This window comes from Lycorma delicatula, chromosome 6, assembly GCF_047948215.1.
Source record: "Lycorma delicatula isolate Av1 chromosome 6, ASM4794821v1, whole genome shotgun sequence".
Classification (NCBI taxonomy): Eukaryota; Metazoa; Arthropoda; class Insecta; order Hemiptera; family Fulgoridae; genus Lycorma; species Lycorma delicatula.
The window spans coordinates 27,569,320-27,584,704 of NC_134460.1; the positions used below are offsets into that span (position 1 = coordinate 27,569,320).

General features: G+C 32.6%; 1 protein-coding gene across 2 annotated transcripts in view; it reads left to right on the forward strand.

Annotated features, from left to right (window-relative positions):
* The first annotated feature begins 2,083 nt into the window (after window positions 1-2,083).
* Window positions 2,084-15,385, forward strand: part of LOC142326781 (phospholipase B-like protein D) — a 51,683-nt gene continuing 38,381 nt past the window's right edge. For both annotated transcript variants that reach the window (XM_075369481.1, XM_075369480.1), the window contains exon 1: window positions 2,084-2,753. In XM_075369481.1, the coding sequence (XP_075225596.1) occupies window positions 2,156-2,753 (598 nt within the window). In that variant the 5' untranslated portion in view covers window positions 2,084-2,155. The remainder of the gene's footprint in view (window positions 2,754-15,385) is intronic.

A 15,385-nucleotide genomic window follows, 5' to 3' on the forward strand; every position in this document is an offset into this window, starting at 1 on the left:
AATATATACACTTTGTAAAAGTGAATAAATCTACAAAAAAGATTTATAAAAAATTAGGATATTTAACAATTACAGTACTTATTTTATAATAAAATCATTCATTTCAGCTGCATTCAAAGATTTGCTACAAGCAAATCATCCCTTCAGGTTCCTGCTACCAAAAACTCCTTTGGATCAGAATACCAGTCCCAGAATTTATATAAACCATGAATATCAGTCAGTTTTCTACTTATCTCCCCTCCATTTTAATAGAAATACCCAGCAGTAAAGAATGTAAGTCCGAATACTGCAATTGGCAGGAGGGTCCGACATCTTTGCATTGAATTCTGTTTATTGTGTCACTATTTGCTCACTCAATTAGGTGAGCTAGTTTCATTTCAAACATTATTAACAAAATAAACTTTAAAAATATAGAAACTTTTTGACATCATATCATGTTCTACTACATTTTCAGGCTTGAAAGCTTCCTTTTAGACGTTGGCTGCAGTCATTTTTAAGCTACTATTACCAGTTGCTGTACACATCAAGTCACAGGACTGTAATAGTTATTAGTTTGGCATAGACTGCTTACTTGGAAACTGGCCTTTGCTTTGTATGTGTTAGTCCTTGTGACTATATACAGTATAGTTAAATACTTGATTAGAATCTGTTATTTTAATAGCTATGTGAGCATTTTAAAATTGTGTTGTTATAATGACACGTTTCAGGATTAACAATCAGTATTTCTTCAATACCGAAAAGCAATCTTTTTATTAAGCCTTTGAAGAGAGGTCATATGTATTCTGTCACAGATATATTTTGTTCACGAGATACAAGCTATCAGTCATGATGTAAAAATCTTTAGCTCTTTATGAGAAATGAGTGTAAGAGTTTTTTTTAAAGAAGAAGCAAGTTTCTCCAGAAAATGTGTTATAAGTTCTATTTAACTGAGTGAGAGAAAATGTAATTACTGCATTAAAAATCAGTGAAAGTTATCATGAAGAAATATTTTACTAAATTAGATGCAGTACTAACCCCATTTAGAGTTGCTTTCTCCAACAGTAATGATGTTCACCACACACAGCTAATATCTATGATGAACAGAATGAAGGTATCACCTGAAAGGCTGACTATTATTTACAATTATGCAAGCTTTACTTAGCAAGCTGCAATACAACCGTATATTTGACTCACTCAGTGAAAGAGGCCACTTCACTCCTCACTTTACCTAGTTAACCTGGAATGTCATTTTAGGAAGTTGGGATTCATACCAAGTTACTATAACCATTACGATTATGACACATAATATACAAACACATTCCCCTGAAGTGAACATTTCACTTGTAGAGGTGAATAATATCTACACTTTGAAAGGATTTGCTACAATATTCTTGGCTCTGTGAAAAAGGAAGCAGGAGGAAACTGACTTCACTTCTCATTTTTTCTGCTATGGGGATCCTTGTTTTTCTTGACAATGGCTATAATTTTTGGAGTATCTGGTATTTCATGCTGGGTCATCTAAAGATATTTCAAGTTTGGCATTACACAAATTAATTGATAGTACACATTTAGATTATTTACACCTGATGAAAGCGTTTTTAAAATAGGACTAATGTTCAATAAAAATTAATTTTATTTGAAAAATCATGCTTGTGTTTAATAAAGGATGTTGGAGTTCAATTAATATCTCTGGTCAGGACTAAGGCTAAATATGGTAATAACAATTATTCTCATTGTAATTTAGTAAAGGAGGTAATTAAGTAATAAGATAATAGCATACTAGTGAGTGCTGCTAATAGTACTACCAGAATTAAATGAAAAGAAAGCTGCCCATCAAACATGTAAATAAGTTGGAGCGCTGAAATAATGTACACTGAAAATAATTTAATTATTTATTTAGTAACTACAGGCCGAATTAATAATACAAGATCAATTTTACAGCATATGAAAAACGCCAAGCCTGAACAGAAATCAACCTTTGGGATTATATCATGATAAAAGATACGTGACTATATATAATTATATATTTGTTATTTATGATTACATAAATCATGTTTATTAAAATTAAATCTTATCAGAATGTACTTTGATTTCAGATTTAAGTTATGCACTGTTTTAGTTAATTGGGGGCTGCAATATAAACTGTTAAAATATTTCTTTGAGTTATAATAAAAATATGCTGTTAAGATACTTATGTTTAAATATATATTTTTTGAAACTAATTGTTCTCATAAAATGTGAAAAAGATGTTATGCTTTATACAACTAATAATAATAATGATGAAATTAAAGTACATGAAATTTCAAATTCTGTTAACTTCACAACTGAACAAAATTGGATAGCCAAGTGCATATATAGAAATGATATCAATAACACTGGCTTTGCTTATATAGAAATAAAAACTAATTCAAATGCTAGCGACACTGAACAAGCATTTCATGCAGGGTACCTTGAAGGTAATGTTACGAGTGATCTTATTTACAGCCAGTGGTACAACACAGTAAATGATTTTAGAACTACTATGAATAAATCAGTTGTTGAAAAAGTTAATACTTTTTTAAAAAATAATTCAAAATGGATAACTCAACAATTTCATTACACAAATGATTCCTATTGGCACCAAATAAAATTACTTTACCATCAAATACAAGGAATTTATCATGGATACAATGCAGCATCAAAAAATTATCTTCAATTGAATGACATATTATGGTTAAATGTATACTATGATTTAATAGATTTATATACTGCTCTTGGTGGAACAGAACTTGAAGGTAAGAATACAACTGCCTTAATGTATTATTTATATTATAAACTAATGTATGCAGATTCATTCTTTTGCTACTGCATGAATATTGAGCATTGCATTACTATACAATTTTGTATTTACAATACTATTTACTATTGTGTCGATTAAAACAAATCACTTTTGCTATTTTCTTACAGCATAAAAACAATTATTAAATCATTCATAGAAATTACTAATCTGTTTACACTTATTAATCTATAAAACTGCTGAATATATCTTGTATTTAAATTGTAGCATTACTATCCACAGAAATATTACCACATTATCTGTTTGGAGATTTATTTACCTGTTTCAAGATATTTCTGGTAGTTTCTTCATTAATTTTATTTTCAGTGCTTCCATAAGATTCCTTTTGTAGACAAACCTGTGCTTAACCAACTCAGTAAAACTGTACATGTAAATTTAATATCCTTTCATGGCAAAATTTATTGGTACAAAAATTTTTTTTTTTCATTATATAAACGTAAAAAAAAAACATTAAATGTAAAAAAAAGATATTATATAAATGTCTGTTGACATAAAAACAGATTTTTAAACCATTACCTTTTTCAGACCGCAAAATACTCAATGTACACTACACCTGTGTTAACATCATTTTTAGAAATAAAAATATACCTTGAAGTTGTACACCAGTTTTTTTGACATAAATTTTCATTTGTTTCATTAAAAAAAATAATAAAATGATTAATAGTAATTTTATTAAGTACAACACTGAAAAATAAATGCTTTGTAATATTTACGATAAAAAACAAAAATTGTTTTTAGTGGTAAATTTTTAAAACAATGGAAATAATTAAATTTACAACTATAACAATAAAATGAAATTAAACATTCTAAAAAAAAAAATTTAATTAAGTCCATTTACAGGTTTTACTTCCTTGTACGAAGTAAAGGAAGTATTGTGATCATAAAAAATTTCAGATTTCAACGTAAATATACATTTTGACTAGTTTTGGCATGATGTCTGTATCTCACATTAACTCAAAAACAATTAGCTGTAGAATGTTGAAATTTTGGAATTAGGACTGATGTAACATCTAGTTGTGCACCTCCCCTTTTGTTCGCAATTGACTGGATCAAAAGACCCCAAAATTTAAAAAAATTAGATTTTGGATTTTTTCTTAACAGCAGTAATAAACCCTCGCTGAGAGCTTTTCAATGATAATTCAAAAGCGGTACTTATTTTCATTGGTTCCATAGTTATAGCCAAATAAAATTTTAATTAATTAGATATTTGGATCTTAAAAGAAGGCACATCGATTTGAATCACACTTCATCTTCTTTTTTAATTTAAATATATTAATTTATTATTAATTACCAACCTCAGATTGTAAAAAAAGTTTTATGATAAATAAGAATTCAATAACAATAAAAAAAAATCATTAGTTATTAATGAAATAGAATTTTATGTACTTTTCATTAAAACAAAATATGTGTATGTAATTAATAGGCTTACAAGGAAGTCATGTGGTGTCCACATCGGATTTTTTTCATGAAATAAAAGAAAAGAATTGCATTTTTGATTAAGGCACAGATAAATTTACATTTTCAACCATAAAAATGCGACCTATATTTATTTTCCACAGCCATTTCTTATAAATCTAGTTGTTTCTTTATCATCATGCATTGGCATGTGATATTATCATATTTCACTTCATCAATTAGTCTTGATTTTAAGTTCTTCTGCCAGGTGCAATCTATAATGAAGTAAATCCAATATATCTCTTTTTGATGTTATGTTGATTGCATGCAATTTTATATTCAATTCATGAATTGTATACTGGTAAGGTATACAATTCATTTCATGCCATTTATCAATGGCATGAAATATTAGGCATAACATCCATTTTTTGGAACAACATTTATGTGATACAAACAAAATGATTGAACAAATCAACTCCTCCTGTGGCACTATTGTACTTCTTTACTACTTGTGAGAGATATATTTGCTATAGATTTATCCTACCTCCTTACACTATCATTCTCACCACTACCCATAAAATTGGAAGCAAGAACAGTCCTGTTACCTAACCATTTGGTCATGTACATCATAATCTTGGCTATCCAACTCTTCACTGAATCCTCTTTTATGTTGTTTGAAAAGTACTTTGTCATCAGTAAATGGAGGTTTTGAAAAATGATTTACTCTAGCTGTTCCTGAAGAAAAGCTCAGTCGACACTTTTAAAATCTGCAGCGGTGGTAAATGCAAAGTGGTAAATCATAAAATAATTGTCAAAGTAAAGACAGTGACTTAGTCTACTAAGACTTTTACTGAACTCTAATACAACAGAAGCCCCCAATCTAAATTGCTTAATTTCATTATCAGCAGGTTTTGTTGTTTTACCTTGTTATAAAATGAAATTGTAGATAAGGCCAACCTTATCACAAAGTTAAAAGTTTTTTATCCCCCAGGGTGAGGGCTTTCTCTTAACATACCAGAATTAAAAAAAAAAAAAAAAAAAAAAAAAAAAAAAAAAAAAAAAAAATTAAAAAAAAATTTAGTGCAGTGAGTGAGTGAGTGCAGTGAGCGAGTGCAGTGAGTGAGTGAGTGAGTGAGTGCAGTGAGTGAATGAGTGCAGTGAGTGAGTGAGTTAATTTACGGGCGAAATCTTTCACCCAGTATAACTCGCTAAAGTAACGTTTTTTACGGACCTATATTTATATGAAATTTTTTGTTATTTTTAGCCTCTAGAATGAGTTGTCAAAGTATTGCCGTAAACTTCTGAATCATCCTGTACATATATATATATTTATATATTCACGCTAATTTTGGCGTTTTACATGAGATATCTTAGAAACTAAGAACGATACAGTTCTAGGACCTATTTTTTTCGATTTCCCAGCTCAAAAGCCATAAGAAACAATTGTATTTGCCCTTTAATTGACTTTTCCAGAATTTCAAAAAGGCATAATTTACCCGGAGAAAGTAAACGAGGATACCCGGAGGTAGTAGAATAGGATACTAGCAATTTGTCACTTCAACGGGATAGGACATCAGAAATATGGAGAATAATAAAGTTAAGACCGAGACCCGGCCTTGTAGTTGTGGTCCGTAATGGCATAGCCGGGGCTGCGAGGTTTGAGGCAGGCATAAAAAAGACAGATCCGGTTCCTGGGGTGGGGCTGGGGACAGCTTTGCTGGACCTGGATTCGTACCTGGGGGATTTGAGGCAGGCAAATAATTAAAGTAACAAAATATCCGATCTGCCGTTCCGGAATTATAGCCGGTGGATGGAAAGGCCCTCTTAGGGTATAACGACACTCTTCCAGACCGAGTATACTTAAATGGATAACCGGTCTGGGGGAGAAGGGGGAAAAAAAAGAAAAGAAGAAGAAAGAAAAGTAAACTGATATCGATATCAAGGAATTACAAGGAATTTATTGGTGTCCTAATATTGATGATAATACATCAATTATCCAGACCCAGACTAGATAATTATTGGTCGACTGATTCAGTTTTAGGTGTGGCTACTATTTCAAATATTTTTACAAAAATTAGGTTGAAAAAGATAATTGAAAATATTCACTGTAATGAAAATCAAACTGCTCAGCATAAAAATTCATCTGGCTATGATAAACTCCTCTATGAATCATGAGACCTTACCGTTGGTGAGGGGGCTTGAGTGCTCAGGGATACAGAGTAGCTGGACCGAAGGTGGAACCATATCGGAGAGGTATCTGTTGAGAGCCAGACTAAGGAATGGTTCCTGAAAGAGGGCAGCAGCTCTTTCAGTAGTTGTTAGGGGCGTGAGTCACAATGACTTAAACGGCCGTATCAACATCAATCAGTCCTCTGAGTACTGCGCAGTTGAAAGCGATGGAAAACTACAGCTGTTTTTTTTCCAAGAAAATGTGGCTCCTGCAGTTTCACACATCAAAAATGGAGGCGCCTTCCTTGGTAAAATATTCCGGAGGTAAAATAGTCCCCCGTTCGGATCTCCGGGTGGGGACTACTAAGGAAGGAGTCACAAGAAAAATAAAAAATAACATTCTACAAGTCGGAGCGTGGAATGTTAGAAGCTTAAAAAAGGTTGGTAGGGTAGAAAATTTAAAAAGGGAAATGGATAGGTTAAATGTGGATATAGTAAGAATTAGTGAGGTTCGGTGGGAAGAGGAAGGCGACTTTTGGTCAGGTGATTTTAGAGTAATTAACTCAGCGTCAAATAATGGGCAGGCAGGAGTAGGTTTCGTGATGAAAGAGAAGATAGGGAGGAGAGTGGAGTATTTCAAGACGCATAGCGATAGAATCATTGTAATAAGGATAAAATCAAAACCTAAACCGACAACGATTGTTAACGTCTATATGCCTACAAGCACCCATGATGATGATGAGATAGAATGTGTATACGAAGAGATTGATGAAGCAATTAAACACGTAAAAGGAGATGAAAATTTAATAATAGTTGGAGATTGGAATGCAAGCATTGGAAAAGGCAAGGAAGGAAATATAGTGGGTGAATACGGGCTGGGCAAAAGGAATGAAAGAGGGGACCGACTTATAGAGTTTTGCACGAAGTATAATTTAGTAATTGCCAACACCCAATTTAAAAATCATAATAGAAGAATATACACTACAAGCTTTCTTCCTTAACCGTTTTCATATCGAAGGTAGTTCGATAAGATATGAAGTACGTCGTCAAACCATACGAAAACAAGTTGCTACAGTTGTTAGTGTAGTCAAAACAGTGGAGGTAGTTTCTGTTGTTTACGGCAACTATCTTGTCGCCTGTAACTGATAAGCGGTAATACATAACAATATATAATTAGGTACCAAGTACATCGGGTAATAATACAGATTTATACAGTATTAAGGTTAATAAAGAACGTTTCCTTGGATCTGTCAAATTTTTTTGTTCATACTGTAATTTAAATCTTGGGTGATTGGTAAACAGAAGATTTAAATGTATTTTAAACATATTAAATAACGATAATTTACTTAATAATATGGAGCATTTGAAAATATATGTCGTAAACTAGACAAAATTTTCAACTAACGCAGCTGATTTACTTTCAATTACCAAATTAGCCTAGTTACTTTATTACATCGGCAAAAGTAACGTTAAATATTTAATGATATCTATTGAACCGGGGAAATATTTTGTTATACATCGGATTTTTTAAAATTAAACTTTAGACTACGACTCCTAACCAAAATTACGGCCATTTAATATTTTTCATACCTAGTTTAAAATAAATAGTTTAAAAAAAAAAAATTAAAACTATCTATTATGTGATATGGAACGATTATTTGGGGTGCAGTGTAGAAATAAGGAGATCACTTTAAGGTGCTCAGGAATAATATTTTGACTGGGTCTGGACAATTGGAGATTTTATTTGAAAAGTTTTGGGGTTTAAAAAAAATAAGATATCTTATAAATTTTTTATCAAAATGATTTCCAAATTAATGATTCTACTTGAAGTTTTTAGTTTCTTTCAGGTATTTGATGTTTTTCCTTCAAATTCGGTATAATTATATACTTACGTTATTTACTCGTACAATTCACGCCATCCCGTATTTCACTTATCTGAATTCTTAAACAATATTTTTAAAAAATAAAATTTTACCAGATCTATTTTAAAGAGCTTGAGAACGAATTTTCAATCTCTCTGTTATGATAGTACAACCTGTTTGAAGAAAAGATTTGGCCGTTTTCCCCGGCGGTTTACATCAGCGTTGCAATGTTTAGATGTTTCCAACAAGCCAGTGGCGCGAGTGGTAGCGTCTCGGCCTTTCACCCGGAAGTCCTGGGTTCGAATCCCGATCAGGCATGGCATTTTTCATACACGCTATAAAACATTCATCTCATCCTCTGCGGAATGAATTGCTTGACTGAGGACCCGGAGGTAAAACAGTAAAAAAAAAGCCCTTTAAAAGCATCCTGAGCAAGTTGTATGCAAAAATATTGATAGGTAAAAGGAGGACATACTTTGACACCAACTAGACAGATAAGACGCCCATCGATTGAACTCGTGGATAGGTATAGGACGTGATGGATCGACGGATAATTGTTACGAGTTTTTTAAGACTGGAGTTTCCAGTGCGTTGATCGGCAGTGAGGACGATGCTTTGTGACAAGCCTGAGGAAAATGCTGGTGAAGAAAGTAAACCAGAGGAGGAATATATAGTACTGAGGAAGAGAGCAATGATATACACAATCGACCGCTGTAAGTTTCAGTCAAATAAATATAATTTTCACAGCGATTATCACATTTTATTTTCATTATAAACCTACGTAAAATCGTTTCCTCGCCTAATCACGCACCTATATTTTTAGATTAAAAAAAACTGACACAATTGTAGGACTTTCCCGTCACGCAGATTTTTTTCTGATGCACGACTTACGCACACATATGCACATACAACTTAATTTAAAATATTTATAATTTTAATTAAATTAATATTTTTTATACAGCTGTACGTCAGTGATACACTAGCGCTCCTTGTGGTGACAGGGGTATTATTGACGCAGTATTATATTCTCTTGGCCACTAGTTAGAGCATTTTTTTTTGGAGCGGGTAGCGATTTTGAAAAAATTGATTTTTGCAAATATTATTATTTTTGCGGTGAAATCTCGAGATACTGAGAGTAACCTTGTTCTATAACGTCATCCCCTTGACCTTTTAAGTTGAAAATTTAATAGCATCAATACCCCATGTGTAGAAGTAATCTAACCAAGTTTGGTGAAAATCGGTCCAGTAGTTCTGGAGATATAAGGTGTGAGACACCGAACACACACAAAGTACATACGAACATTCGAAAAATTTTCATCCGGTGTTTTGGGTTCCTTAGGTGTCAAAACGTCAAGATCCGGTGAAAACCGCATATGCCCAAATTGGACCGATTACAATATTTGCCCTTCTACAGGTATAGCGCTAGACGGGAAAGTAAAAATGTTAGTCAAAAAAGTGTGTGAATTACGCAAATAAATACGGTAAATTAGGATTAAAATTTGAATTTCAAAATAAATGGAAAATGGAAATCAATATGTATGAAACAGAGGTTGAAAAACGTCTACGTAAAAAGCAAATAATATAAATAAAAAAATTCTCCGGTAAAGTTTAACAACACCATTGTCTATTGTCGATTTTTTAACTTACTTATATATGAACTTTCGGGATTTTATCGTAGTTTTAATGAAAGAGATGTAACTTGTTTTTTTTATAGTAGAATACCCTACTCAACACCAGCCGACAAAAAAATTTAGTGTGATATTTTTCTAACTGCTATTCTTGGCTTAGATTGGATAACCAAAAAATTTCAGATGTTTTAAAAATTATTTAACTGAACTAAAATTGAAAATTTATCCTATTGATAGCAGTAGAAATTATTGAATTTTTTTTTAGATAATGTTTATAATGTTATTATTATATAATTATAATATTTATTATTTTCATAACCTTGGTAAAGAAAAAAATCAAAATGTTAATTTTAACAAAACACAAATGTAAAAAAACTCCGAAAATAGAATTTTAATTAAAATTTATCAACTTTATTGCAAAATATTATGTTTTTTATTTTAATTCTCGATTTTTAAACGGATTTATTTAACACATTCAAGAACATTTTAAGAATGTTGATTTATTAATTTTTCCTTTGATTTTTTTATCTACTTTTTACCCATTTTCATGCAAAAGTGGGGCCAAACTTTTATACCACATTCATAAAGATTGATGCAGCCATTATTTTCTTACAGTGCCAAAAATAAAGATGTGATTCATATATTACACTCTAAATAGTATTACTATACTAACATCGATCATTTTTACTAAATTTATAGAGCACAGATTATTAAATAAGTACTTATGTTTTTTTTTGTTTTTTTGTCTTCAGTCATTTGACTGGTTTGATGCAGCTCTCCAAGATTCCCTATCTAGTGCTAGTCGTTTCATATCAGTATACCCTCTACATCCTACATCCCCAACAATTTGTTTTACATACTCCAAACGAGGCCTGCCTACACAATTTTTCCGTTCTACCTGTCCTTCCAATATGAAAGCGACTATTCCAGGATGCCTTAGTATGTGGCGTATAAGTCTGTCTCTTCTTTTAACTATATTTTTCCAAATGCTTCTTTCTTCATCTATTTGCCGCAATACCTCTTCATTTGTCACTTTATCCACCCATCTGATTTTTAACATTCTCCTATAGCACCACATTTCAAAAGCTTCTAATCTTTTCTTCTCAGATACTCCGATTGTCCAAGTTTCACTTCCATATAAAGCGACACTCCAAACATACACTTTCAAAAATCTTTTCCTGAGATTTAAATTAATTTTTGATGTAAACAAATTATATTTCTTACTGAAGGCTCGTTTAGCTTGTGCTATTCGGCATTTTATATCGCTCCTGCTTCGTCCATCTTTAGTAATTTTACTTCCTAAATAACAAAATTCTTCTACCTATTACTATAAATAGCATGAATTACTATATCATCAGCAAATCGTAGCATCTTTATATTTTCACCTTGTACTGTTACTCCGAATCTAAATTGTTCTTTAACATCATTAACTGCTAGTTCCATGTAAAGATTAAAAAGTAACAGAGATAGGGAACATCCTTGTCGGACTCCCTTTCTTATTAGGGCTTCTTTCTTATGTTCTTCAATTGTTATTGTTGCTGTTTGGTTCCTGTACATGTTAGCAATTGTTCTTCTATCTCTGTATTTGAACCCTAATTTTTTAAAAATGCTGAACATTTTATTCCAATCTACGTTATCGAAAGCCTTTTCTAGGTCTATAAACGCCAAGTATGTTGGTTTGTTTTTCTTTAATCTTCCTTCTACTATTAATCTAAGGCCTAAAATTGCTTCCCTTGTCCCTATACTTTTCCTGAAACCAAATTGGTCTTCTCCTAACACTTCTTCCACTCTCCTCTCAATTCTTCTGTATAAAATTCTAGTTAAGATTTTTGATGCATGACTAGTTAAACTAATTGTTCTATATTCTTCACATTTATCTGCCCCTGCTTTCTTTGGTATCATAACTATAACACTTTTTTTGAAGTCTGACAGAAATACCCCTTTTTCATAAATATTACACACCAGTTTGTATAATCTATCAATCGCTTCCTCACCTGCACTGCGCAGTAATTCTACAGGTATTCCGTCTATTCCAGGAGCCTTTCTGCCATTTAAATCTTTTAATGCTCTCTTAAATTCAGATCTCAGTATTGTTTCTCCCATTTCATCCTCCTCAACCTCCTCTTCTTCCTCTATAACACCATTTTCTAATTCATTTCCTCCGTATAACTCTTCAATATATTCCACCCATCTATCGACTTTACCTTTCGTATTATATATTGGTGTACCATCTTTGTTTAACACATTATTAGATTTTAATTTATGTACCCCAAAATTTTCCTTAACTTTCCTGTATGCTCCGTCTATTTTACCAATGTTCATTTTTCTTTCCACTTCTGAACACTTTTCTTTAATCCACTCTTCTTTCGCCAGTTTGCACTTCCTATTTATAGCATTTCTTAATTGCCGATAGTTCCTTTTACTTTCTTCATCATTAGCATTCTTATATTTTCTACGTTCATCCATCAGCTGCAATATATCGTCTGAAACCCAAGGTTTTCTACCAGTTCTCTTTATTCCGCCTAAGTTTGCTTCTGCTGATTTAAGAATTTCCTTTTTAACATTCTCCCATTCTTCTTCTACATTTTCTACCTTATCTTTTTTACTCAGACCTCTTGCGATGTCCTCCTCAAAAATCTTCTTTACCTCCTCTTCCTCAAGCTTCTCTAAATTCCACCGATTCATCTGACAACTTTTCTTCAGGTTTTTAAACCCCAATCTACATTTCATTATCACCAAATTATGGTCGCTATCAATGTCTGCTCCAGGGTAAGTTTTGCAGTCAACGAGTTGATTTCTAAATCTTTGCTTAACCATGATATAATCTATCTGATACCTTGCAGTATCGCCTGGCTTTTTCCAAGTGTATATTCATCTATTATGATTTTTAAATTGGGTGTTGGCAATTACTAAATTATACTTCGTGCAAAACTCTATAAGTCGGTCCCCTCTTTCATTCCTTTTGCCCAGCCCGTATTCACCCACTATATTTCCTTCCTTGCCTTTTCCAATGCTTGCATTCCAATCTCCAACTATTATTAAATTTTCATCTCCTTTTACGTGTTTAATTGCTTCATCAATCTCTTCGTATACACACTCTACCTCATCATCATCATGGGCGCTTGTAGGCATATAAACGTTAACAATCGTTGTCGGTTTAGGTTTTGATTTTATCCTTATTACAATGATTCTATCGCTATGCGTTTTGAAATACTCCACTCTCCTCCCTATCTTCTTGTTCATCACGAAACCTACTCCTGCCTGCCCATTGTTTGACGCTGAGTTAATTACTCTAAAATCACCTGACCAAAAGTCGCCTTCCTCTTCCCACCGAACCTCACTAATTCCTACTATATCCACATTCACCCTATCCATTTCCCTTTTTAAATTTTCTAGCCTACCAACCTTTTTTAAGCTTCTATCATTCCACGCTCCGACTCGTAGAATGTTATTTTTTAATTTTCTGGTGACCCCTTCCTTAGTAGTCCCCACCCGGAGATCCGAACGGGGGACTATTTTACCTCCGGAATATTTTACCAAGGAAGGCGCCTCCATTATTGCTATGTGAAAATGCAGAGAGCCACATTTTCTTGGAAAAAAAGCAGCTGTAGTTTTCCATTGCTTTCAGCTGCGCAGTACTCAGAGGACTGAGTGATGTTGATACGGCCGTTTAAGTCGTTGTGACTCACGCCCCTAACAACTACTGAAAGAGCTGCTGCCCTCTTTCAGGAATCATTCCTTAGTCTGGCTCTCAACAGATACCTCTCCGATATGGTTGCACCTTCGGTCCAGCTACTCTGTATCCCTGAGCACTCAAGCCCCCTCACCAACGGCAAGGTCTCATGATTCATAGAGGAGGGTGCTTATGTTAAATTTTCAAATTATTCCACCGATATAATCTTGTTTTTAGATTACTTTCTGACGATCATCATCCGTGTTCTATAAATGTTAATCAAAACCTTTTTACCCTACTTTATAGACAAAAATCTTTTACTACTTCTACCCAAAAGAAATTTTTATTTTAACTATTTTATAGGGTCTTTTAAAACACTTTTAGATTAACGTTTATATAATTGATGTTTATACTTTATAACATGTAAATTTGAAAATGAAATATGTTGAATACATATTTCATAAAGTCTAATAAAATCATAATGTATATCAATGCCGTAGATAAAAATATATTTTGATACACATTAGTTTAGTTTATTATCTTTTTAAAATTATTTATAGCTGATCAGGATAGTCTAGTTGTTAACTTGTCGTCACTTCACTAACCGGTGATTTTCAAAGTCGAGGGTTCAAAGGTTGGAATCCTAGTAAAAAAATCTGACAACACAGTTGTTCTGATGTACGGCTTACACACACATACACGCACAAATTAATTTAAAATATTTATCATTTTATATAAATATTATATTATTTCGTTTATTTAATTCAATGTATCAAACTAAAGTGCACGCGCATACCGTATTTAATTCGCGTGGGTGTGGCAGTACTAGCGATGGTTGACACTAAATAAACTAATGTAATCTCACAACTTACATAGAACAAATTTTGTTTCTACCGAAATTGCGTAGCCGTGAGGCTTAACGTATCAGGTACCGAGTCAACCGGAAGATTGAGTGAGATTCAGCCAGACCGAGTTAATTACTAAGGAAAATAATAAATATTTTTCATTTATTTAATTTTACCGCTCACATGTGACGTCACATCATGGCAGATGACTACAACAGCATTTTTTGGAGTGGGGATGCGATTTGTCAAAAACATTTTTTTGAAAATATTGTTATTTTTTAATCGTTAACAAATGTGTCTAAGAAAAAGATAACGTTAATTTCGCAAAATCTCGAGATACTGAGAGAGATCTTGCTCTACAGACTCACCCCCTTGACCTTTTAAGTTAAAAATTGAATGGCATCAATTAATACCTGGTATATAGAAGTAATCTTACCAAGTATAGTCAAAATCGGTCCCGTAGTTCTGAAGATATAAATCTTTTTAGAGACCAACATTGAACATACACACGTACATACGAACATTAAAATACGAAGGATTTCCATCCGGTGTTTTGGATGTCAAAACGTCAAGATCCGGTGAAAACCGCATTTGCTCCAATCGGATCATTACAATACTTTCTCTTCTAGAGCTGTAGCTCTGCTATAGCACTATCTAGATAGGAAAGCCATTATTTGCTTTTTTTACGGATTTGAATACTAGATTGTGGATACCGGTACACTTTGGTAGTTGGGGTTCAGTTAACAACTCGTCTCTCAGAAGTGGTCGGCCGAGTCTGCAGAAGACTACACCTCATTACCATGTCCAACATATTCTCATTTCATTGGTCCGTGAGGAGTTGCGTATTGTTCACTAATTGAATAGATTACAACAAAAACATTAGTAAAATAAAACCTAGTAATTAAAATATTAAATAAGTAAAATCTTTATATATATATTTTATTATTTATATTATTTTATAAAAATATAAAAACCTTTTATGTTTATATTGAACGAAA